This window comes from Pteronotus mesoamericanus, unplaced genomic scaffold (genome assembly GCF_021234165.1).
Source record: "Pteronotus mesoamericanus isolate MK-2021 breed Mesoamerican mustached bat unplaced genomic scaffold, CSHL_Meso_final contig_90, whole genome shotgun sequence".
NCBI lineage: Eukaryota > Metazoa > Chordata > Mammalia > Chiroptera > Mormoopidae > Pteronotus > Pteronotus mesoamericanus.
The window spans coordinates 20,555,342-20,582,513 of record NW_026555277.1 but is presented as its reverse complement, the minus strand read 5'-3'; the positions used below and the strand labels follow the sequence as shown (position 1 = coordinate 20,582,513).

The 27,172-nt window shown below is 32.6% G+C and overlaps 1 protein-coding gene across 1 annotated transcript in view; it reads left to right on the top strand.

The window, feature by feature from the left end:
• The window catches only part of NBEAL1 (neurobeachin like 1), a 150,929-nt gene that overhangs the window by 57,441 nt on the left and 66,316 nt on the right, over positions 1 to 27,172 (top strand). The window contains exons 11-26 of the mRNA XM_054585818.1: positions 3,460 to 3,546; positions 5,591 to 5,674; positions 8,446 to 8,544; positions 8,644 to 9,224; positions 10,029 to 10,161; positions 10,998 to 11,117; positions 12,092 to 12,395; positions 14,939 to 15,024; positions 18,942 to 19,031; positions 20,966 to 21,134; positions 21,572 to 21,705; positions 22,127 to 22,286; positions 22,393 to 22,495; positions 23,083 to 23,239; positions 24,714 to 24,872; positions 26,786 to 26,945. Of these exons, the coding sequence (XP_054441793.1) occupies positions 3,460 to 3,546; positions 5,591 to 5,674; positions 8,446 to 8,544; positions 8,644 to 9,224; positions 10,029 to 10,161; positions 10,998 to 11,117; positions 12,092 to 12,395; positions 14,939 to 15,024; positions 18,942 to 19,031; positions 20,966 to 21,134; positions 21,572 to 21,705; positions 22,127 to 22,286; positions 22,393 to 22,495; positions 23,083 to 23,239; positions 24,714 to 24,872; positions 26,786 to 26,945 (2,626 nt within the window). The remainder of the gene's footprint in view (positions 1 to 3,459; positions 3,547 to 5,590; positions 5,675 to 8,445; positions 8,545 to 8,643; positions 9,225 to 10,028; positions 10,162 to 10,997; positions 11,118 to 12,091; positions 12,396 to 14,938; positions 15,025 to 18,941; positions 19,032 to 20,965; positions 21,135 to 21,571; positions 21,706 to 22,126; positions 22,287 to 22,392; positions 22,496 to 23,082; positions 23,240 to 24,713; positions 24,873 to 26,785; positions 26,946 to 27,172) is intronic.

Sequence of the window (27,172 nt, the reverse complement as noted above, 5' to 3'; positions counted from 1 at the left end):
CTTTTATTATACAAATGAGGAAATATGTCCTTGAGAGAGTTATTTAATGATTAGCTCAAGATTAACACTAACACGATAGAGGTAGGGTTTCTTATCCAGGTATGTCTTTGACCCTAAGTTTTTTGATGTATGTAGTTTTGTAAGTGTATTAGTGATAACTGTTTAGTCATAGGAAAAAATGATTTTTGTGATTTAAATATAGGAAAATTACAGGCTTTGTTGATAAATACATATATTTGATGGAGATAGGTGATATGATTCCAGAATATATAAAGTTTGGAATCTTGGGAAAACTTCAAGTTTCTAAATGTATTACAAGATGCTGCTACAGATGTCTATGATTGATTTCTGTTTAAACTTTTTTCTTAGTAAGGAATCATTTATTCTATTTTTTTTGTAATAACAGAGAATAAAGACAATTGTTATTATTTAAATATTCAGACCTATTGGAAACATTGTTAACTGGAGCTTTAAGTGTCATAATTAATTTATGAATTACCTGGAAAATTGTAGGCTGACTGCTGCAGTTTCTGTGCTTTTCATGTATGTGGGATTCACCAGCCAGTTTAAATATGCATTAATGTCCTTAAGTATTTGTGTAAAGAGGGCTTGTCAAAATGAGTGTCATCATACTGTAAAGTACCTACAGTGCCATTCCACAGAATCATTTGTTTAAATTTTATGATAGGTATAATTCATTTTAAACATGTAAAAGTTATTTTGGTTTACTGTATTGCATTTTGAAAGGGGGATATGCTTTGAATTAATGTAAATTTTTTTAAAAAGCTGTCCAATGATATGATATTTTAATTAATGAGAAGAAAATAACAAATTTCTAATAGCAAAGACAAAGACTCAAAACCATTACATTGACTTTAGTACTCTACTTGAAGTTGAAATCATTTTATAGGTATTACAGAATTTTGTAAGTATATAAAGTTCCATGAAGACTATGTCATAAGATTATGGAAAGTTCTTGATATTGTGGTCTTCATCTTTGATCTCTTTACTTTCTTCCCTTTTTTCTCCACATCTATCCCTTAAAATCAAGTACAACAAAAATTTAACATTAAGACAGTCTTAGAAGGAGTGAGAATTTATGAAAGGATGTTCTGTGGAAAAGACTGTTGGGATGATATGATAGAATGGTATACTTACTTTGGGAGTCATACCTGCCTGGATGTGACCTTGAGCCTTAGTGACCTGACTTTGAGGAAGTTTTTTGTTTTTTTTTTCTTTAAATAGGTCTTTGTTTAAATTTTAGAGGAATACACAATCAAAATAAATATAATGGAGGAAAAAAGTATGAGAGGTTTTTCTTAATCTTTTTACAAAGTATATTTATAATACTTAAAATTTAAAATTCTGGAAAAATATACATGACAATATTTGTGCTTGTATATTTTAATTTGAATATATTTTGTTTCTACTGAATATTTTTGTATCCTGATTTTAAATGGTGTTATATCAAGACTATGCCCTAATCAAAATGAGTCTTCTTTTCTTTAAAATATATGCCATCATATATTTTTCAATACATTGTTTTTAATGACTGCAAATATTTCAATCCATAGTTCTCAAAGTGTGGGGTTTCCAAGATCATTTTAGGGAGTCTGCAAATTCAAATCTTAACACTTTTCTTTGAGGCTAGATTTTCTTCATAAATGTTAACCAAACAGCATTATCATAATGGTCTGAGTGAAGTTACAGGTATGAGAGTTCATAGTTTTCTATTAAGTCAGAGATTTAAAGAGTTGCAAAAATATAGAAGCAGTGCCATCCTCATGAAGGTATATTTTGGAAAATAACAGTTATTTTTCATAAAACTATTGTTTATGTCAACATGTAGTAGATCTAGTGTTATTTTTGAATGGATAAACAAATATTTTAAATGATTTGATTTTAATTTCTAATGTGGTAAATATTGATAGATGCAATCCACATAAAAGTTCTTTGGGGTTCTTGCAGTATATTTAAGTGTTTAAGGGGTCTTGAGACCAGAAAGTTTGAAGATTTCTCTTTCAACCTATGATGGAACATAATTTATTGAACTATTCTACTTTTGGATATTTGTGTGGTTTCTTAACTTTTTACTCTTTTACAGTAAAAAGGCTGAAATAAGCATCTCTATTTTAAAATTTTGGTGTGTCTATTTCTTAAGGTAGATTTTTTAGAAATTTACTAATTTAAAGAACAAAAACTTTTAAAAAGATTCTTGATAGAGATTGTTTTCCGGACTTTACTCATTTTTGCTTTCATGAATTTTGAGCATTCTGTATCCCTTAGGCTAGATAGTATGGAATATTGCTATTTTTTAAAACATTTGCTGATAATAATAATACCAGCTTTCATTTATTAAACTCTTATTTTGTGTTACATACTATGCTAATAATCTTGCATGGATTTTCTCATTTAATTTTCATTCCTGTTTCATGAGGCACTATTCTCCTTTCTGAGTAAATAACATTGGAGAAGTTTTTTATTTTTTGTTTTTTTTAAATTAGACAGGTAATAAATAATGGAACCAAGATTCACATCCAGGTCTAATTCCAAAGCCTATATTGTGAACATTAATTTATTTTTAAGTTAAGCTTTATTTTTGCTCTTGCATATACCACAGCATACTACATACCTTTATCTACTTTATTTCATATTGCATTACTTCAGCACATTACTGGACTTTTCTTATTTCTGAAGTGCTAGAACTTCCTAAGAAGAACTTACTCTTAGTGTGCTCTTGATAAATCCCTTTATAAATCTAACATTGTCTCTCTTTTCACTCTCATTTGAACTATCTTTCTTTTACCCAAACTGTAACTGAGATGTTTTGGGATGCTGAGTTTATATATTTAAACTAAAATATTTGATTCCTTTTTAGTACACAAACGTAACTGACATTCAGCTAGCTCTTGATACTATTAATTTGTATTTGGAGAAAACTTTTCACAAAATGCATGGTCAGGTAATTTGGAAAATGCTGCACATTGACCTCCCTTATCAGACTACATATTAGCATATTTGAGACTTTAAAAAGTATTTCTGGAAAGAACTTAGGAACCTTTTTTGAAGTTAGTCAAATAGCATTTCACAAACATACTTGACTACATAACCCTGACTGCATTATTACTAGAGTTTATCTTACTGGCACATTTTCTTCTTTTCTGTGAGACATTCTCTGCCGATTCTTTAAGAATTTAGGCATATTAACTAATTTAATTAATGCTGTTTCTTACTTTAGTACTTTGAGTTCCAAGAGAGAATAAATAATAATTATAGTATATGAACTAAAGTTATCAAAACAGTGAATAGTTCATTGTCAATTTAAAAGTGGTATACTTTGTAAGTGGATTCTTGGCTTTATGTTCAAGAAACATGGAAGTCCATTTAAGCTTCATTTCTGCTTACAGGCTGACAGTTTAATGTTTTTTTCTCCATTATTCTTGTCTCTGTTTTTAACAGCTGTTTTTAAATGCTAACAATAAGGTGGCAGACAAGAACGAGAAAGACCTTGCCAACAAATTACTGACAGAAATAAATGAGGACCAGGTATCTACAGCCTGCATCTTGTTTCAGCTGAAGTCCAAAATCAGTCAATGGGAGCAACTATTCCTGTACTTTTTTTCTTTTGTCTTAACATACACAAACATTATTTAATTCTAATCTTCATAAATTATTTTTGAAAATTGTAAAAAGCAATTTTAATTTTTTTATCTAAAAGATCCATATATTAAAATTTTGGTGGTTGATATAAATGATCAACAGTATTCCATATGTGTATGTGTGTGCTCTTTTTGGTATGAGGAGATACAAAGTACAGGAATGGGATCCCAGTATCAGTGCTGTCCACCTGGTGGTGATTTCATAGTTTTGGGGCTTCTTTTCCTAAGCATTGTGGTGTATTGGGACTTTAGGGCTTTGTGATGAATATGTATGGTCAGTTTTCATATCTTGATTCTTTGCTTCTTGTTTTCAAATAATGATTATAATTCAGTGGACAACCTGAATCTTGGAGGAAGGGAAGAAGATGCTTAACTCTTTTGAGTCTTAATTTAGAATAAAACTTAACTTTTTTTTCCTAAATATTCAACTCTGTACCAGAATAGGTAGAAATACATATATTTATGTTCCTTTTTGTAATAAATAGGTAATTTAGTTTGGATAGACTATCTATAAAATTGCTTTTTATTTTTTCTTTCCAAAATGTGCAAGAGCTTACATGATGTCATTATTAACATTATCTTAATGTTCAGGTTTATAAATAGAGCTGTGGTATAGAAAGACTCATGATAATTTATTTTCTACTCTGAATGTGCAATAACAGTTTACAGAGTACAGTTTTAGATATCTCGGTATTAGTCCCTTTTAAGGCCTTCTTATAGATCAATAAAATAGTTATAATAGTCTTCTTAGAGGTATGTTAGTATTTCTAATTTTAGGTTCTGTGATTCCTAGTCCTCTTAAAGTCTAGGAAAGATCTTATTTGTATGAAGTTCTATATGCAGAATGTTTAATGCATAGTTTGTTACTTTTGTGATGCTTATTTTATGTAATGTTTAGTAAACAAAGAACATGAACAAAAACCAAGATATCAGTTTAAATAACTTGCCTGAAAGTGGTAGAGCTTGGTTTAAAACAACAAAGATCAAATCAGTCCCCTTTTACTCAAATCTTTTTAGTGGGAGGGAGAAGAAGATCCTATTTGTGGAGCGACTGCCCTCAAGTCATAGTAATATATTCCCAAAAGCAAATTTTTGGGGCAACTAGTTTTACAACTTTCTAGTCCTTATGTTACGGTTTTATGGTTGACTAAGCTTAATGGTATAACAGTCATGTTCAGTTTTTTTAGTATTGTTGAGGTTATATTTGTTTTTATTTTTGCTATAATTGCACTGACCTGAAGTTTAATACCTCTTTTTTATGATAAAGGTTAAATAGAAATAGACAAAACAAAGCTGTTTTTATTTTTTTTACAACCTTTAGCATTAAAGGTTACCTTCTCAAAAATATGATTGCTTGTAGATACATATTTCATTTTCTGCCTCAAATTCTGCATTTTATGTAAAAATAGATATACTTTATTGTTTGCAAGTGTGATTAATTGATTAGTGTATGTGTATACCATTTTAGGGTTTGGAAACTAATTAGACAAGGCTATTTTCAACATTTTATTATACATGTTTATAGAATTTAAACCTAAGAAGTTCATGTGTATTTTTAAGAAAAATTAAAACATAATAGAATTTTTAGTGATAGACCTCCCTCCCTTCCTCTTGAGATTGTCCATTTAAAAAAAAAAAAAAGCATGTATTAAGCTTGGTGTTTTGTGGGTTCCCCCCAAAAAATTTTAATGTAATGAGTGAATGTAACCGTATCCTTCTTGACATGTGGCTTATTTTCTATCAAGTAAGTTAACTTTTCTTGCAGGTTATAGGGTTTCAGGAATCCATTTCATTGGAAGAGGAATGTATTGCATGTTAAGTAATTATTTTTTCAGGTTTTCAGAAACAAAGGTTTCCTAACTAATAAATCTTGACTACATTTGTTAATTTCTTGTCTTTCCCCCCCCCCCCACCCCCCCTGTTTCTGGTAGGCATTTCAGGGACAGTTGGATTGCTTGGCTGTATCAACCATTCAGGCTTTGACAGCAGTAATGAACAAGTCTCCAGCTGCTAAGGTGAAACATACATCCCCAACCTCCAAATTGTTATTTTAAATATATAGTGGTATCTTGGTACTCACTGGCTTCAGAACTCATCAAACCCTGTACTTGTTGCATTTTGATTAGAAAAAAAATGTTTCAGCACTTGGGGCTTGCTCAGGACTCATTGCACTTGCTGAAACTTGCATGAGTCAAGAAGCTGCCCCACAGAGAAAATGCTTCATTGTTAGGTATTCATCAGTTTTGGCACTCATCACAAGTTCCAGAACGAATTAACAAGTACCAAGGTACTGCTGTACAAGTTTTTATTATGTAATTCCTAAAGTCATGTACGAAAGTGTATAATACATATGGTTTCACGCCTGATATGAAACACTGTATTTTGCCATGTGTAACGTGCACTTTTTTCCCAAGTTTTTGAGGGGAAAAATAAGGATGCACATTGTATGTGGGTAGTACTTGAAATACCTTGTATCTATTCTTCTGTTTTATAATTATTTGTTACATAAAACTTCTTGTACCATCATATATTCAAAAAGAAATGCTAAAATTCCTTTCTAGTACAAAAACAAGTATCTAAATATAAATAAATACATAATTGAATTAAGATATTAAAATGAAAGATTTTTTTTCCTGAATTAGGCCAAAAATGTGCACATTGTATGCAGCAAAATATGATTGTTCACAAAATATCTTATTTTAGTACAGGAACCATTTTTCTGATCATTTTAAATACTGATGCCTGTGTGCACTGCTTTGGGATTAAGACATTAATGACTACACTGCAGGCTAGTAAGGATTTACAGCATGGGTGTGCGAACTTTTGGCGTTTCTGGGCCACACTGGAGGAAGAGTTGCCTTGGGCCGTAAAGTAATCTAACACTCATGAAAACGGATGAGCAAAAAACGGTCTGTATGTAATTTTCACGATATCCGCCACCACAGTTAAGCAAAAAGTCCTCACATAATAACTCTAATTATGCAGCAGCCCTTTTGATAATCTTTTAAAATCATTGAGCAGGTCCCAAATGTATGATCACTAATACAGAAAATATACATATCTAAGTAATAAAACTAAGTCAATATTTTAAGTAAATTTATAATTTTGTGTTAGGCCACTGGTTGGACACCCCTCACAGTCAATGCATGGGAAGAGAGTACTGGTGTTGAAATGAAGTGATTATTTTAAGTGATTCTGTGATAGTGTGTTTAAAGAATTAAATTTTATATCCTAGGTATTCTTCATTAATAAAGTAATCACCCTTTCACTATTCAGTCAGTTTATGACTGCCAAGAACATGAACATTTTTCATATGTCAACAGTCCTACCAGTTCGGGACTTGTTTTTCCATATGGCTATGGAAATTCTGCTTCTTTGGTTATAGTCACTGTCCCTCAGGATTTTCTTTTCCCTTCTCATTTTTTTCACTACCACCGACTCTGTCCTGCTGTCCACTTACGCTGATTTAGTGCTAATAGTTTCCTCACTGAGTAGTTTCAGGGATTAGTGAAAACATTTGTATAAAGTGGTAAGCATAGTGCCAGGTACATGGTAAGTGCTTAAAATATTACGGTTATTGTTAACATTCACCTTTTTATCCATCACCTCTAATATATTTCATGCCTTAATTACGTTTCTAGTACCAGAGATGGATGAATTACTCCTTGCTTCCTAAACCATGCCATTAATTGTATCCACTGTTTGTTGATTTTTGTTAGGATATGAACTTTTGCCCTATGTTGTTGCTGTACATAACTCTTGGTTAGATTCCTGCTAAATAGGCTTTTACAACTGCTAAAGGCTGGCTTGGGAATCTAATCTCCATTCATAACAGCTTCTATAAGGATAAAGATCATTTTAAGTTCTTGGTAATTTGGCTTATGAGTATAAAGGATTGCTTATACTGTATTATGAAATTCAAACTTAAAATAGTGTTCAAAGCTTTTTACACTATCAGTTTTTTTATAGTGTATAATGTCTTACATGGTAAGTTAAAATATACCTTTTGAAAGCATTTTCTTTCTACCCTTGTCAACAAGTTCTCTTTCTCAGAGACAACCAGTCTTACTCATTTTGTTTAAATCTTTTGATTTTATAATGAGTGTATATAGTTCTGCCTCCTTTACTGGACCAGTTGTGTAATGTTGCTAGGTTTTGTTTTTTTTTGTCTTCATATTTTACCTTATGGTTTTATGTCTCACTAGTTCAAAAATATATGTGATTTAGACATTACAAAAAGGAACTTAGTCCTCTAGCTAATTCAGATTATTTAGGTACAAAGAGTCGAAATAAAATGGCCCAGGTTTGTTGTTGGGGTTTTTTTGTTGGTTGGGGTTTGTTTTGTTTTGTTTTTTTGGCCACCACTCAAAATTGCCAGTACTCCTTAGTCCTTAGAAGCTGCTATCTGACTCCTGTTATTCCCAGATTCTCCTTATTTTTTCTCCATTTTTGTTTTGACTTAATGTAATACTACTGTAATTATAAATGAAGTAAAGGAAGTGTCAGGTGACCTAACCTGTAAAGTATAATAATTTTTTAATATACAGCTATTGCTAATTTCATTATTGTACAGTTTGGAATATTATTAGAGCATTGTATTTCAGAAGGTATATGCAGTTTATTTTAGATGAAGATATGTGACTTGAGGAAACTGAAATATCGAACTCATAATCCTTTTAATACTAAGTTAATTAGCTTAAATGGATACTATACAACATTTAAAAAATATTCCAGCAAATTTGGTCTTTGAAAATGTGCTTTGATATGTTGATTTTCTCTCCCCTAGGAAGTGTTTAAAGAAAGAATTGGCTATACACATATGTTTGAAGTGTTAAAATCCCTGGGTCAGCCATCACTGGAACTACTTAAAGAACTTATGAATATGGTGAGGTTTTTTTGTTTTTGTTTTTAGCTTTATTAGAAGTTCTGTTATTTCCCTAACAAAGATGGTAACTAACCTTTTATCTCTTATGTTGCTTTACAGGCTGTAGAGGGTGACCACACTTCAGTTGGGATTTTGGGCATTAGTAATGTCCAGCCTCTGTTGCTTCTTATCCAGTGGCTTCCTGAGCTGGAATCCCAGGACTTACAGATCTTCATCTCTGATTGGCTGAAAAGAATTTGTTGTATTAATAGGCAGAGTCGAACTACTTGTGTCAATGCAAACATGGGAATTAGAATCATTGAAACCCTTGATTCCCATTCTGCCCTCCATCGAACTTGTGCTGAGAACCTGATTGCACTCCATGGGTCCTTGGGGAGTCAGTCAGTGAGCTCAGAAGAAATCCGTCGACTACTAAGATTGCTGAGAGTGGATGAATCTGAGTATATTCACCCTTATACTGCTCCTGTGACTCGCGCAATCCTGACAATGGCCCGAAAACAAAGTCTAGAGAGTGCACTGCAGTATTTCAATTTGTCACATAGTATGGCAGGAATTTCTGTACCTTCTATACAGAAATGGCCAGGGTCTGCCTTTTCTTTCAGTGCCTGGTTTTGCTTAGATCAGGACCAGTTGACACTTGGCAATGCTAACAAAGGAGGAAAAAGAAAACAGTTGTACAGGTACTCGTACAGGTTATATAATATAAGTGAATACTGTCCTGGGATATATGCTGTGATTCTTAAAAAAGGACACAGCTTTTCTAAGCATTTATTTATTTTAATTTTTATTTCTCATGTTACTTTAATGAAAGCAGCAGCAGTCCTTTCCCCCAGTGGTATATGCATGGTTGAGCTCAATAGCAGAAATGCAGCTAAAGCATCTAGTTTTCAAATGTGCAAGTTATATGCACAGTTTAATTATAGGTGCTTTGTTGCTTTCATAATAATAATTGTATATCTTAAATATTTTGCTAATTCTGATGTTACTTGGAAACAAGTTCCATCTTAAAAATATTGTAAAAATGGAGGACAAAGGAATAATGAAATTGAGTGGTAGTCCCTCTGCCCCATCGAAGGTGCTATATAATTATATGAAGGACCAGAAAACCAATATGTATGTATATCCAAAATTAGTCACTTCAGTAATAATTTTTAATATGCCTTTGATTTTTAAGACCTCTATTGATGCTTTCTGAATCTTACTTGGGCACATTTTTAAGATTTGAAAGGCTATAGCTTTACTATACTTTAATAATGGAATTCCACTTATAAGACTACCTTTTATAATTTAATAAACTCTTATGTCCAGAAAAAAATTGAAAAATTATCTTTGAAGTAAGGTTGGACTTACATGTGGCAATAGAATGTAAGCAGCAATGTCTTAGGTAAAGATATTGGTGATGACCTTACGGTTTTGTGTACTTCAGTCATGATAAAACTGAATAACTGACTTCAGCAGTTTTGATAATACATATCTTTTGTTAGCTTTTTTACAGGAAGTGGTATGGGTTTTGAAGCTTTTGTTACCCATTCAGGTATGTTGGTTGTGGCAGTGTGCACGAAAAGAGAATATGCAACAGTTACGCTTCCTGACCACAGTTTCTGTGATTCTCTCTGGGTAAGGCTTTAGGGCATCACATTTAACTTCTTGATTCTTTCCTTTAAAAATCACTCATTTGCCCTGACTGGTGTAGCTCAGTTTGTTGGGCATCGTCCCACAAATGGAATGGTTGCTGATTCGATTCCTGGTCAGGGCACATGCCTGGGTTGCGGGTTTGGCTTGAGGTTGGGGTATGTACTACAAGAGGCAACCAGTTCATGTTGCTTTTTCACATTTATGCTTCTCTCCATCTCTTCCTCCCTCCCTTCTCTTCTCTCTAAAAATAAATCTTAAAAAAATAAAAGCACACATTTGTTGCATGTACATCAGGTGTTACCATTTGCTTTTTTGAGTTGATTAATTTTCACTTTCTATTTATATTGAGGTTCATCTATAAGGAGATTAATACCATTTATCACTATTACTATAAATTTAGTGGTAATCATTTTTCTGCTAAAAATTGAAATGTTACAATTTCAGGTGTTCTAGAATTAAATTTGATTTTGAATTTGAATTTAAAGTGAAAACAAATTGTTAACTGCATTTCTGTTGCTTTTCTTAAAATATGAAATGGTTCTCATTAGAAAAAAGTTGATTCTAAAGACTACTCATAGACTTGGAAAATGGGGAAGATATACTATGTTACAGTCGTGTGTAGATTTTCCAGAACAAACATGTTTTCAAAGTACTACAGAAAAAAATGTTACTCACTTAAAGGTCATCGTTTTAATCAACATTTAGTTATGCTTTTCTGCTGTTCACACAAACTAGTTACAGAGTAATGCTCTGAACACATTGTCATTCCAAAAACTTAATGTGAATTTTCACCTTTTAAACATGTTTTACTTTACCAGCACAACATAACCATTGTTCTCATGCCTGGAAAGAGGCCCTTTGGGCAGAGCCTTGTCTACATATATGACAATGGGCAGCAGAAGGCCTCCGCCCCGCTCCGGTTTCCTGCCATGAACGAAGTGAGCACAGCTAACTTACTCTGCATAGGACCAGTTCGTTGAGAACTCTTGAAAAATTTCAGTTTAGTATAGAAGATTCTCTTTATTCTGAGTATGTGCCCATAAAGTTTAATGTTTTCTATATACTAAGATATAGTAAGTTAACATTTAATTTGGTTAGCCTGTCATCATTAGTTGAAGTCAGACAACATGTAATAAAGCAAAACAATTCAAGGAAGAAACAAATGTAACTAAAGGCATAGAAGAAAAGACTTAAAACAGCCAAAGGGAAGCCAAAGAAATTGAATAGAGCAAAGCAAAGGATCCTTTAATAAAACTCTACAAGTATATGAAAACAGTTACAAACTGTTATGATGGACTTGTTTCCTTCTTCATTGAATTAGAAACAATAGTGAAGAAATTTCAGACCTTTACATTGGAGGGTAGTTAGATATAAGAGAGAATTTATTTTCTAGGATGACTCTTAAAGAACATTAGTGTAAAAGTTCTTTGAGAGTATTTGGATAATTTTGAAGGGACCTTTATGAAGGTAATGGGATGGATTAGATTACTGCCCTAATCCTAGGAGTCTAGTAATTTCTTGTTGCTATTTTTCTCAGTGACCACTTCAGGATAACCTGTAATTAGCATTACTATACTGATGTATAATTCTCTGTTCAGAAATTTGAATGGGGAAAAGGCGTTTTCTCTGATTTAGAATATAGTAAAGTTGTTAAAAATTTTTTTGTTAATATACACTCATTAAAAATTTAAAATTTGCCAAAGGATATATAATTAATAAAAGTAACTTACCCAAATCAAGTAGGCCAAAGGTAATGTCTGTAATGTTTGCTTATGTGTACACATGCATATGCATACCATGATCTAGCAAATGTATTTATTTGCTTAATTTTATGAACTGTTTCATTTTAAATGTGATGATACGAATTTAATTAAAATTGTGTGGTTTGTTTTGTTTGTTTCTTAATTCTTAGCCTTTTATTTCATGCTGCATTGGTTCAGCTGGGCAGAGAACCACCACTCCTCCACCATCCCAAATTCCAGATCCACCTTTTTCTTCTCCTATTACCCCTCATCGGACATCGTTTGGTGGAATTCTTTCATCAGCCTCCTGGGGAGGAACAATTGAAAAATCAAAATTGATTACCAAGTTAATATCAGCAGGAACCCAGGACAGTGAATGGGGATGTCCCACATCTCTGGAGGGTCAACTGGGGTCCGTTATCATCTTCTATGAAGCACTACAACCTCCCCAGGTGAAGGCATTATATTTAGCAGGTGAGTATATTTACATTCATATTGTTTAATTAAACAGTTTTTTCTTTTACTTAAACCTGAAAAGTATTTTTTTTTAAATTCTCACCAAAGGACATGCTTACTGAGTTTTAGAGAGGGGAAGGAAGAGAGAGAAACATCGATTGGTTGCCTTGTGTACCTGCCCCAACCAGGGACTGAACCCGCAACCTGGGCATGTGCCCTGACTGGGAATTGAACCTGTGACCTTCTGGTTTATGGGACACTCCAAGTAATTGAGCCGTACTGGCCAGAGCTGAGAATTGTATTTATTTTAATTGAAACTTAGCAGAAAAACTTCACCACACACCATACCTTTTTCCCCCTTGACATTATTGAGATATTATTGACATTTATGTATGTTTAAGGTATACAAAGGGATGATTCGATACATGTTTATATTGCAAAATGATTGCCATAATAGTTAACACCTCCATCCCTTCACATAATTACCATTTTTATATATGTTAATATTTAAGATCTGCTCTCTATTTTTCCTTTTTATTTACTTTATAGTGATCATACTGGTTAACAAAATTAATACAGGTTTCAGGTGCACAGTTCCACAACACATCATCTGTACACTGTATTGTGTGCTTACCACTCCAAGTCAAGTCTCTTTCCATCACCATGTATCCCTGCATACCCTCTTCCACCTCCCTAAGATCTACTTTCTTAACAACTTTTAAGTATGTTATGCAGTATTAATTATAGTACACCATACTCTTTTTGGTAGGCCAAATAGAGCAAAACTTTGGGAAACATTTAAAATATAATCTATAAAACTGCCTACTATTAGTTCTTTAGGACTGCCGTAACAAAATACCACACATTACATGGCTGAAACACTATTTTATTACAATTCTGGAAGTTAGAATTTCAAGATCAGTTTTCCATCAGGCTTGATTTCAAGTGAGGCCTCTATTCCTGGCTGGAGGATGCCTGCCTTCTACACTGTGTCCTCATATGGAGTCTCCTCTCTGTATGTGTACAGAGAGAGGTAGCTCTGGTGTCTTTTCCTTCTTATAAGGGGCAGTATTGGATTAGAGCCCGACCCTCAGGACTGCAGATAACTTTAATTACCTCTTTAAAGGCCTTATCTCCAAATACAGTCACATTGAGGATTATATTTTCAACATATGAATTTTGACAGCACATAATTCAGTCCATAATACTTTGGACAGATTTTAATAAAATGAGGAAACAAAATATAAACTTGTCTTCATAAGAAATTATATGACTGGTTCTAAAATCATGAGTTTTATTTCAAAACTTGTCATTTTTGTAATTCGTGTTAATATACTTGAAGAATTCATGAAGGCAGTAGAATTAGGAGTCCTTAGATAAAATCATGAGCTGTTTTTATTTTGCCTTTTTCTTTTGTCTGTGTTTAAAATACACACAGATTATTATTGGATAATATTTTCAAAATTATATCTGTATTTTAGTAGATTATTCAGGAGTTAAGCCTTGAAGAAGTCATATATATTAACTCTGAAGAATAGCTTATTGTTTGCCAAAATATCTTTTTTAGATTACATGGGAATTTTGAGATGAATGAGAATGTCTAAACTTTCAGAGTTTAGAACCTTTTCATTACTTTAAAACTCACCAAAAGTATTTGAAGTTAAACTTTATAATCCAAAAATGTCCAAATTAATAATAAGTCATTTAGTGTAATCATCACAGCTCTATAGTTTGGGCTTTGTTCTTACAAATTTTCCTATTTATAATTCAACTTGTGTAAATAATAATTATTTGTTATGTAGTGCTCATAATGATTGTTTTTAATGGCTGCATAATAATTAGACTGATAATTTATAATTTACATAGATTGTTTATAATAGTTAATACTGATAAAAACATCAGATATTAAGTATGATGAACTGTCATACTTATTTTTTTATTTTGATAGATATGTTTAATAAATTTCCAGGATGAATATTTAAAGTGATGAATATTTTTATGGCTTTCAATGCATGTTACCCAGTCAGTTTCCAAAAGGGATATACCAGTTGACAGTCCCTACTAGTAATACATAACTATCCCAGATTCATCACAGCCTTGTTAAAGTGGAATGGGCAATACTGTTTCCTCCCTTTTTTGATGAAAAATGGAACCAGTTTTAATTGTATTTCTTTGATTTCTTTTGTAAAGTCAAAAATTTTTCCTACTCATTTTTATTTCATTTCTCTGATGTATATTCACAGCATTGATTATATTGCTATTTTGTCTTAGAAATTTGAATTGGTTTACATTAGATAAATTAATAGATATACTTTGTTATATTTAATATTACTTTTAGGAATTTCCTTTCTGTAGTGGAGATTGATCCATCCCCCCAACTTTTCTAGGTTTTGGATGAATTGGAAGTGTTATAAAAATAAAGTCCATTTTGGCTAGTGTGTTTTAACTGTGTTACAACGAATAGCTTCAAAAAGCTCAATTTTAAATTTTGTTCTGATTACACAGCACCAAAGAGGCCTTATCTATTCAATGATATGTATGTGTGTGTAAATAATTTTCAGGTCCAAACTGTTTAAGCCCTTGGAAATTTCAAGAGTCTGACATGGCCGACCTGCCTGGTAATGTTCTTCTCCACTACACTGCAAAGGTCAGAGTAAATGCATGGATTGTTCATTTAGTTGTAACTGCGCTGTCTATAAAGTAGAATTGCGTTTAAAATTTGTTTTGTCATTTCAGTGGGTAATTGAGAAGGAAGGGTTTGAATTGCTATAAAAAGTACTAGTTTTCAAAGGAGGATGACAAGCATTAAAAATAAAGGTGTCCTCTCAACTATGGTTCAGATGTGATCATTAGTTGCCCCAGTAGTATGAATGAGAACAGCTGTAGTGGGAATTTGTGCTGATGAATCAACTTCAGTTAATGAAACTGTTTAAACATTTTTCTCCTTTGGAAGGAGAGAAAGAACAGAATTTCTCAGCATTTGCTTTGTAATTTTTTAAATATGATGTTAGTCTGAAAAAAAAAATGACAATTTACTTAGAAGGAGAAAATGAAACCACCTCTAAGTATACCATGCTTAGTCTTTTTCCTTGGACAAAAAGGTCAGCAACGACTGAAGGAAAGAAGATCAAAGGTAGAACTGGGAGGAAGGAAAGGGAGAGGAGGCATAAACAAACTATCAATTGCCTTCATTATATTCAATTTAACATGGAGACAGAACATGTGAGGTTATACATTACAGAGTTTTTTTCTAGTTTAGACTGCTAGTACATGTCCATAATTTATTACACCAAATACTCATTTGTTGTATCTAGTCTAATAAAATTTAGTTATCATTGGTATTTTTCCCAGACTTTTAATTTTGATTAATTTCAAATGTAGAGAGAAGTTGAAAGAATGGTAAGGTGAACTCCTGCATACCATTCACCTAAACTTCCCAATTATTAACATTTTGCCACAGTTTTCTTTATCTGTATCTCAAATCATTTGTGAAAGCAGATTGACACAGCTGTCAAGACACTTTAATCTTAAATTTTTTTCCCACATAATCATTAACTTATCTAAAAAAATTATCAATTCAGATACTATATAACCCATATTCAAATTTTCCCACTTTTCCTTAAAATACTTGCTTAGCCTTTTAAAAATTTAATCCTAGAGGCCCTAGTTGGTTGGCTCAGTTGCTGGAGCATTGTTCCATACAGCAATTAAAGGTTACAGGTTTGACTCCGATCAGGGCACATGCCTAGGTTTCAGGTTCTGTCCTTGGTCGGGGGCACGTACAGGAGGCATCTGATCTATGTTTCTCACATCTATGTTTTTCTCTCTCTGTGTCTCTGTCTCCATCTCTGTTTCCTCACCCCCGTCCCTTCCCCTCCCTCTCTCTCTCAAATTAATAAACAAGTCCTTGGGTGAGGATTTTAAAAAATTATTTTAAAAAATTTAAGCCTGGATCTATTGAAGGTCCATGTGTTGCATTGTTTATAATGTCCCTTGAGTCTTTTATTTTTGTTTGTTTGTTTCCTTTTTAACTCTTTTCCAAATATACATGTTTGTTTACCAAACTAGATCTAAATTACTTCTTGTCAGAGGATATATCTTATACTTATTTTCATTACAACTCTCTAGTATAGGTAGATAGGGAATAATTAGACTTAATCTCATCTAATGCATTTGGTATATTATATATCTAGACATGTGCTAGTTAACCAGGTCCTTTTGATGTTATAGTTGCCATATTTTTTTTCAAAGTAATTTTGAAAAGTTAAAAGTTGAATTTTTACTATTGGAAGTAAAATTTCTGTAATACTAAAAATACAGCCATTACTGTTTCTTCTCAAGAAACCAAACGTCAAATATATACAATAAAACAGTTTATTGGAGGAATATTTCTTGAATATAGTGAGATGACATGGCCCATGGGTTCTTTGGTTACATAAGTTTGGAGGGATGTTGGATTCTGTATATTCCTCTTGGAGATTGATGATATGCTTAAAAAATCCTGCTATGAAAAAAAGTAATTTACTTTTATCCTTTTTTTTTTCACCAGTTATTTGAACATCGAGCACATTTTGTATTTTATATCTCAGTGGCAAATGTTAGTTTGGTAAAAGCTGCTATGAAGGATTTTTTTTGACAGTCAATAGTTTTTTAATTTTGTACTCATTTTTAGGAGGTGTTTAACCATCTAAATGTTTAAAATTGGAGTGTCTTCTCTGTGTCAAGAATTGTCTGAACTTTTAGGTTACAAAAATGAATACATTAAAGCCCGTGGCTTTAAGAATCTTAAGATGTAAAGTTATATTAATGTGTAAAAAAATTAAGTGTGGTATAATTTGATGAACATTTTTCTGTTTAGCTACCTCTTGTTAGGTGTTTGTAACATTAAGTTCTATGCTAAATGCTTTATGTGTATCATTTCATTTAATCTTCACAAAAGTTCTGAGGGAGCATGGTATCATCTGTATCTTTTCCAAGCTCTCGTTTTCTGAGACTGAATGAAGATAAGTAACTTGCCTAGCCTCATAATTCTAGTGAAAAATTATTTTAAAAAATTTAACAAAAGTTTTATTTTTTGGGCCAGTCTGTTTAATTCATGTCCTTAATCATTATTTAATAGGTCTGTGCTGGAATTATGTACAAAATACAGTGTGGGTACAAAGGAAGAGTGGTGTGTGTTTTTCCAGGAGGTTAGATATTGTAGAAAATATGGTTTAATTTGTGTTTTAAAAAACAAAGTTGAGGAGGGATGTGGAAGGCACGGCAAGCAGTACCTACAAAGGCACAGAATGTAAAACAGTGTTCTGTGGGTATTTGGGTAGAGTGTATGAAGCACGAAGAGACAATGACAGAAAATGAGATTAGAGGCCAAGTGGAGGCCAGATAATAGCAAACCTCCTTTACTAGGCTAACTAGTAAGCATTGGGAAGGATTTTTAAGCAAAAGAGTAATAACAAAGTTTGCATTTTAGAGAAAGGTCTCAAGTTGCAGTGGGGAAGCCCAGTTGGAGGTATAGGAGACTGGAGGCAGTCACACCATTATGAAATTATGCCATAGATACACAGGTGCTGAAAGTAAGGTAGTAATGGGAGAAAGATATTTTCGTCTCTGACACTAATATAGTTTACATTGAGTTAATGTAAACTCAGTTTACATTTGCCTTATTAAAGCAATTTTTCTCAGTTGCCTTAAGAGGAAAGCAAATGCTGCACCATCTGTGTTGACATTTGTGGGTTTCTTTTGTGAGTAGGGATTAGGCTCAAGGATGCTTTATTACCTGCAAATTCACAGGTTGAATGTGAAGTTACTTGCTTTCGAAGCCTTCATGGAAGTTGACAAATTACAACAATTTCTAGAGTTTCAGACTCAACTCTTAATCTGAATATAACTAGAATCAGTCAGTAACATGAGGGAAAATAGTGTCTTACACATGTGGTTGGATTTTCATATCATAATACATTGTTTTGTGATTTCTATATCATACTTTAGTCACACTTAAAAAATAAAATCCTCACCCAAGAGAAACATCGATATGGGAGAGAAACATCAATCGGTTACCTCCTTTAAGTGTCCTTACCAGGAATTGAACATGCAACCTTTTGGTGTACAGGATGATACTCCAGCCAACTGAGCTACCCATCCAGGGCTTTAATCACACGTTTTATGTGGATCATGAAATTGTGCCTAGGGAAGAACTAATGGGAATAAAACATTGAATTTTTTTAAAAGTCAAGAAAATCTTCTTGCATATACTGGTTTAAAAGAGGAAAAATTTAAAACTATGTGGTTGGTGAATGATTCTAGCAGTAGCTCACCTATCAGGTAACAAGCAGCAGTGACCTTCATCTGATGAATGAGTTTTTTAGAATCTAGTCCTTGATTCTTTTAAGAAACACTCAGAGAGTAGTAATACTAAACTTAATATTGTAGGTGTCTTATCATTAATAATACTATATACTTTTAAAAATTATGGTGAAATGTTCCATCTAGAGTTAAAGTTATGTTTTGTCTTTATTGTGTTTAGCTCTTTACCATGTTTTTTTGTTTTTTGTTTTTTATTCTTAGGCCTGCAAAAATTCAATCTGTCTTGATTTATCTACTAATTGTTTGCACGGAAGGTTAACAGGAAACAAAGTAGTGAACTGGGACATTAAGGTAAGGTACTGATAAATGGCAGTCAACATATTATGTAAGTTTACTGATCCTTTAGAATGATTTCTCTTTTAAGCACCACCACTAGATTGATCTGAATAATAAGTCACTGTTGAAATGTTTGCAGGCAAGAGAAACAGTTTGAAGGATGAACAAATAAGTAATGAATGACTGAAATTTGCTAGAAATTTAGTTTTTATTTAAACATGCTGTCAACTTAACAATTTTTATGAGAAAAATACAAGGGGAGACCAAAGAAAACCCAAACAAATTGAAATGTTCTGGAGGGCAGGCCCCCTGTGGTTCAGGCTTCCTCCACTATGTGAGTGTTCTAAGAACCCATCTGTATCAGTGCACCGTAAGCTGGCATTGTTGTGAGAGACTGCATTCGGCTTCAGTGAATTTTTTTTTGAAGACTCTCAACAATGTTTGCACATTTCATGATGTGTGATTTACAAGTGCACCTGCCCATCCTGTGCTGAGTATTCAACACTTTTTGACCAAAAATAGCATGACCCCTCTGAGCCATCCTCCCTAGTCACCTGACCTTGCCCCCGAGTGACTGTTTTTTGTTTCTCCAATGAGAATCCTCAGAGGGAAACATTTTGCCAATGTGGGAGAGGTAAAATCAAAAATGGCAAAAGCACTGAAAGGCATCAAAATCAGTGAGTTCAAAAACTATTTTGAGCAGTGGAAAAAAAGTTTTGATAGGTATATTATATCAAGTGGAGAGTAGTTTGAAGGTGACTGAAGTTTAAACATGTAAGAATAAATACACAAATTTTTGTAAATACCATTTTCTTGGTGGTCCCCCCTTGTATACTGTCTTAATTAATTGCACTTCCTGTTAAGGTATTTTAATCCCTAAAACTATGTGGCAGATTTCAGCCTCTTCTAGTCACTTAATGCCAGTTGAATGTACGTACTCTTTCAATGGAACAAATCATTAGAATAATTCTTCTTGTGTAAAAATGAATCCATCAATTAATATTAATCTCATGTTATTTGGTATAAATCTAGCTTTGACTTGAAGAAAATACTTTTTATCTGTTAGGGTAGTGAGATTTATGATGTGTTTACCAACTGATAAGTTAACTTTTGCTGTCACTTTTAAGATTGGTTTTACAGGCTTGTAAATATGAAGAGGTTTTTGACAAACTTAAGCTGGGTCTACCTGGCAGTTTAGAACATCTTAGCAGTTAATAATAGCTAGCTAACATTATATAGACTCACTGTATGTCAGGCACCAAACACTTTCAGTGTATTAGCTTACTTAATTCTTGTAATAACTTTAAAAAGTAGGAATTAATATCCTTGGAGATAATTTCCTTTAGAGGTGAGGAAACTGAGGCAGAGGAATTAGTAACATGTCAAAGGATATTGAATATATTTTGTTAATATATTCAACAAATATATTTGTTTAGCAAACAAATTTGGATAGCATTGTTAAGCTATCCAGAATAGTCACTTTGATCTTTGATTGAAGCCACCCACTCCACCTTTTTTGTTAATTGAAATTAGAGAAGTCAGTCATATCTCTCCTGCCAAATACATTCTGGGTTTATTTGGTTTTTTGCATGATTTATTCTCCTAATTGCCTAATTGCCTTGTGTCATTTCCTCTTACATCATTAGTGTCACATTATAAAGTCAACTTACGGGGTCATGTTTATTTTGCCTATGTTTGGAATTCTTGAACTTTGGAAAACAAACGTGCAGTAAAGAATGGTCTGGCTTATTGTCTGCTGAGGATTGATTATGGTGACTGCAGAGACTCCTTGTTACAGCATATGCCCATACAAGAGTTCTGTCAGCTTAGACTATACCATATGTTGCCTACAGATTTAGTCAATTATAACTTCATATATACTGAGTAGATACTAAAGGACAACATTGCCCTTGTTTTAAAGATGAAAAAATTGTCATTTTTTTTTTCAGGACATCATAAACTGCATAGGTGGATTAAATGTACTCTTTCCTCTTTTGGAACAAATTAGCCACATCACTGAAGGACAGATTCCTGAAGGAGTGAATGAAAGAACAGTTTCTGAATTGATAACACCTGTAGAAGGAGATTGGGTGGTATCGACCCCCACAAAGACATCAGGTATTAAGATGAAATTAAACAAAATAGTCTTTGAAAAATTTGGGAATTAATGGAAAATGGTTAACATGTCTTGATACCGTTAGGAAGAAACTTAACCATTTGTAGTTGAAGTAGACCATCCCTAATTTTACTAATGTAGTACAGGAAGTTTATAATACTTTGGTCAGAAACTTAAGATATTGGTTTTACTCTTTTTAGTTTGTACTCTTAGTGAAAATATGACATTATTAAATTTATGGTAGAGAAAATGTTTACATGTGCATATAAGTATACAATATACAGTTGGAGCTTTCTCTGATACTTGTGTTCTACAAGTGACCTTTGGAGGCAAATTTCTTAACCAGATTCTTTGTATGTTACAATATTCATTATGATACAGAAAATGTGATATAAAAGTGATTAATTATGATAATTAATGACATGTTCACATTCCACAGAGTCAAGACTAGAGAGAAATTTAGTTGCAACGTTTATCTTGATTGTGAAACACTTTATTCAGAGACATCCTATGAACCAGGACAATCTTACGCACTCCCATGGAGTTGCCACTCTTGGTGCCCTACTTCAGAAGGTGAGCTAGTTTAACATACGATGTGGCTGATGATTGTACTTAGCAGTTACTGTTGGGGTTTTCTTCCTAATAAGTAAATATATTTTTAAAAAATCACACTATTATAGCTTGTTGTATTAGTTGATATGATATACTTCATAAGAAGATTTTAGGAACTATTGAATCACCTTATGCAAGAATTACTTATGTAACAGGACCTTGTTTGTTAGCTTTGTTATTTGGGATATTTGATCAATTTATAACATTAGGAAAGTATACTCTTCCATTAACTTGAGAAAAATTAATGATTTAAGTTTTTACATTTTTCTAATCAAGATTTTTTTATATATAAGAGCAGTTCTAAGTAAGTTATTTGAAATTATAGCTTAATAACAATTATTTAAACTGAATTTTATGGAACCCTTTTCTGTTTGGATTCTAGGTGCCAAACACCTTGATGGATGTTAATGTATTGATGGCAATTCAATTACTAATAGAACAGGTCTCATTAGAGAAAAATACGCAGCTTCTGCAACAAATGTATCAGTATTTACTCTTTGACTTCCGTATTTGGAACCGTGGAGATTTTCCTTTTCGGATCGGTGAGAGCAGGCTATTAGATAAAATCTTAGAATTGTTTATAAATTAATAACTACATAGATGACTTTATTTTAGGTATATCACTTAAGAGTAAACTTTCTGTTTTAGGTCATATACAGTATCTTTCCACCATCATCAAAGACAGCAGGAGAGTTTTCCGAAAGAAGTATGGTGTACAGTTTCTCCTAGATTCACTTAGGATTTATTATGGGTATGATGTCCTTACTCCTTCTCAGTTTGCTATTTTCTGCCTGCTACTTGATTGGAATGTCTAGATTGTTTATTTTTCCAGCAAGATAGTGTGGAGGTCAAAATAATGAACAATGGATCGTATATTTTTGGTTTGATCCTATGTTTCATTAATTAACTAATCCTAGACAACTCATTCAACTTTGTATGTGCTTACGTTTTATGTTCTGGAAGAAGGGGATAAAACTGAGACACCCTGTGGTTGTGTAGAGCCTTCAATTCAATGAGGTAGTAATGTATATAAAACACTTTGAACAGTGTCTGCCACATAGTGAGTGTTACAGAGATATAAGATATAAATTTATATCTTTGCCATTGACTCCAAACTTCAGAAGGTTTCCTATTTAGAAAAAGAAGCAAAAGATATCGTAAATTCTTTTTTTTTTTTAATTAAATTTATTTGGGGTAACATTGGTTAATAACATTATGTTATGACTTCTATATAATTACATGGAAATAGCTTTTTTAAATTGTGAATTTTTTATGTAAAAAGTACACAAATATAAAGATTTTAAATATCAATTCTTGCACTTTTACTTTCTCTTTCAGAAGTGACTGTAAATATAGTGAGCTGTCTCTAGATGATATCCGAACAATAAGGACTTCTTTGTATGGCCTAATTAAATATTTTCTGTGCAAAGGTGGAACTCATGAAGAGATACAAAGTATTATGGGTTATGTAGCTGCTATTAATGAAGAAGAACAGGTATTAGGCCCAAGATAATCTAATTTTTTAACATTTAAGTTGCTATATCTTTTTTTTATACTGACACATGTATAATAAACATTTTAAGAATAAAATGTTTATAGTGTCACATACAAGATTATTCCATTAAAGAAGTAAATTTTATCTCCTAATGGAAAGTTTAATAAACTAGATGGCAGTATAATAAAATATTTTAATGAAGTAGAAAGTAGCATGTGGAAATAGTTGCTTTATCTGGCACTTCTGAGCCTATTTTCATAGGTCTCATAAAGTATTATTGACCTGTCAACAGAGTTACTGGACAGATTTCTAACATGAATTTGGACATAACAGGGATTTATAAAAGTTTTGCATAAAGTAAATTGTAAATGTATTTGTATTTTTAAGTACTTTTATATACATTATTTATAGCTCAGAACTACTCTTTAACACAGTGGTTCTCAATGTATAGTTTCTGACCAGCTTTACTTAGAACTCTTTAGAAATGAAAATACACTGCTGAATCAACCCTCCGGATGATTGTGGTGCATGGTAGAATTTGAGACGCACTGGTATAAAATAGACAATTTTATCCTTCCCACTTGTACATTTGGAAATACATGTTCAGAAATATTAGGTGACTTAAAAAGTCACACAGCTGATGAAACTGGGATTAGAAAAACTGAGTGTATTTACTGCTGTTTCTGTGCTCTTTCTGTTTATCACTCACACCACCAAGTTTGAGCAGCTTTAATTTGTACTAACTTGAATACATTTCCCTGTATCATGAAATATATATTGTTTATTCAATGATTACATGACTTTATAATTTGTATTATATAGATGTTAACTTTGTCAATTTCCATGTTAGGTTGGACTACTTCAAAAGCTTTTCATTATTTAGAATAATGAGTAGGCATTTTGTTTTATGATAGCTCTGTTGTCACCTGCTATGATTGATTGCCAGTGATATTTTCTTGGTCACTTTAAAGAATTATTGAAAACCTAATTATATACATAGATGTATAGAATAATACTAGCCATTGTAGATTTATAATGATGAATCAGTGATCATTTTTACTTTTAGCTTAATGGAGACAGGGGTGAATAAGAGAGGTTTATAAATAATTATGTAACAAAAGAGTATGATACCATCTATAAGTGAGACACAAAAGTCCTATGAGGTTTTCATAGAACAATATCACATGTTGAGGGGACCAAGAAAGAGATGAAGAGATGGCTTTTCATATGGACAAAGCAGGATAGGTGTGGTTCAGCAGGTAAATATGGTAGTGAGAAGATATACAAAAGGAAATGGAATAAACCAAAAGCATAATGGAGTGAAAGTCAAGGTTCAGAAGACATCGGATAGTTCAGTTAAGCTAGAACATTAGGGTATGTAGGATTTAGTTAAATAACTGTTTGCGGTTTATGATTTTATTTGATTTCTATATATGAGTGTAGTTATTTATTTTGTGTTATTTAATTTTAAAAGCTCTTTGGAATTTTGGATATACTCTTTAGTCTCCTGCGTACCAGCCCAAGTAGAGGTCAGCTTTTTTTACTGCTATTTGAACCAGGAAATGCTGACATACTTTATGCCTTGCTCTTAAATCAGAAGTACTCCGACAGACTAAGAGAAATCATTTTTAAGGTAAAAACATTTTTAAATGCCTTTCTATTTTGGAGCAGTTATGGTAGATGAATTTACTTGGAATATATATGTTCATTCTAAAACGTAAATTCTTTTAATATCTACTTCTATCTAATTTTAATTTGTCCAATTTTTTTTGATACATATTTTTCATGTTTTTGTGAGCATCTTAAATAAACTATATTGTAATCTTACCAGTTATTTCAGTGGAAAATGTACTTTGTCATACTATAAAATCTGTCATCTTTATTTTAACTTACGAGAGGTCTACAAGGGAGATCAAAATTGACCTTATGTAGCATTCACTATTTGTCAGGCACTTGGAATAACTTTATGAAGTGAATATTATTTCCATCCCATTTTACAGATGAAGAAACTGAGGCTGAAAAGTTTGTAACTTGTCAAAAGATACAAAACACACTTTATATATTTTTAAAATTTTTTTTAAATTGTTTTTTTGGGAGATAGAGACAGAGGGAAAGAGAGAAAAATAGGAGCATTGATTTATTGTTTCACTTATTTATGCATACATTGGTTCATTCTTGTATGTGCCCTGATAGGGGATGAAATCTGCAACCTTGGTGTGTTGTTGGGATGATGCTCCAACCAACTGAGCTACCCAGCCAAGTCTAGAACATATTTTAAACTATCCAGAATATGCCAAACTCCAAACTTTGGCTGAAGCCACCCACTCCACCTTTTTTGTTAACCTTTTAAAAGCAGTAGTCACCCACTCCACCTTTTTTGTTAACCTTTTAAAAGCAGTGGAGTCAGTCATATTTTTACTGCTGAATACATTTTCTTTTTTTTCCTTATGGTTTATTTTCCTGTTCATTATGCTTAATTGCCTTACAACAGTTGTTTCCTCTTACATCATTAGTGTTACATTATAAGATCTGTTTACGGGGTCATATTTGAATTGCCTGTGTTTGAAATCCCTAGACTTTAGAAAACCATGGTACACTAAAAATGGTCTGACATAGTTGCTTGTGTATTGGTTATGGTGACCTTGAGGCCACTCTCTAAAGCATCTGCCCATACAAGTGTTCCTTTATGGAGATTCAATGTTATTTTCCAAAAATTGCCTTGGAGGCATTGTTCATGTTATTATTTTCAAGATTACCCTTTCCATATGTGATTTCAGTATCTCACTTTGAAAAATGTTGCCCCCTCTTCAAGAAATATGGGACTAATTGCTCATTTTAGCATATGGGTGGGTTGCTTCATAGAATGCTCCTTTGTTATTAAAAGTTATTTCAATAACTGCTACATAAATGAATTACTAGATGGATCTAATAGTATCTTTGTTCCTTTATAGAACACACCTTTGTTCCTCTTACAAGCTGCAGGGTTTATTTCCATTTACGCCTTAGCCATTAAAAGAAAATTTAAATTCATCTGCCAAGAAATGCATGTAAACTAGAATTTTTTTTTTTTTAGATTTTACCTATTTATCTTTAGAGAGAGGGGAAGAAGGGAGAAAGAGAGGGACAGAAACTAAATGTGAGGGAGAAACATCGATCAGTTGCCTCCTGTACAAGTCCAAACCCACAACCCACAACCCACAACCCACACGTGTGCCCTGACCAGGAATTAACTCATGATTTATCCCTTTGCAGGACGATGCCCAACCAACTGAGCCACACCAGTCAGGGTGTAAACTAAATTTTTTGCATAGTAATTATTCTAATACAGATATGTTTTAGTCCAATTTATTTTTAAATTCATTTTTGAATGATGGTATAATATGGAACACTCCTCCCTATTAGTGCTGGTTCTTTTTTTTAATACTTAAGGAATAAAATTATGCTCCAAAAAATCCAATTAGACCAATATTTTATTCAATATTAACCTAAGTGACAAACTATTCTTAGTTCTCTAAATTGAGAAGACTATATTATTGTTGTGACTAGGTTTTGGAACAAATGTTGAAATGCACAAATGTTTATGAACGAAGTAAACAACGTATTCGACTCAGAGAAGTTGGCTACTCAGGATTGGGACTCCTTCTAAATGAAACACCTGTTAATACTTCTCTCATTAAAAACCTCACCAATCAGATCATAAATACAGGTATGACCAAGGCTGATGATATTGATGACTTTTAAGAAATGTTGTTCCTGGTAACATATTCTATTTGGTGGTTCTCAATTATTTTTTTCCTGAGGTTCTTTTTCCCTCCTTCCTCAGGTTGCTTTTTAAATTATCTGTTATTTGATCAATGAGGTTCTTGGGTGCTATTTCTTATCTACCTTTTTTTTTCCTTCCTAGGACATAACACAGTCCTTTACTTGGTAGGC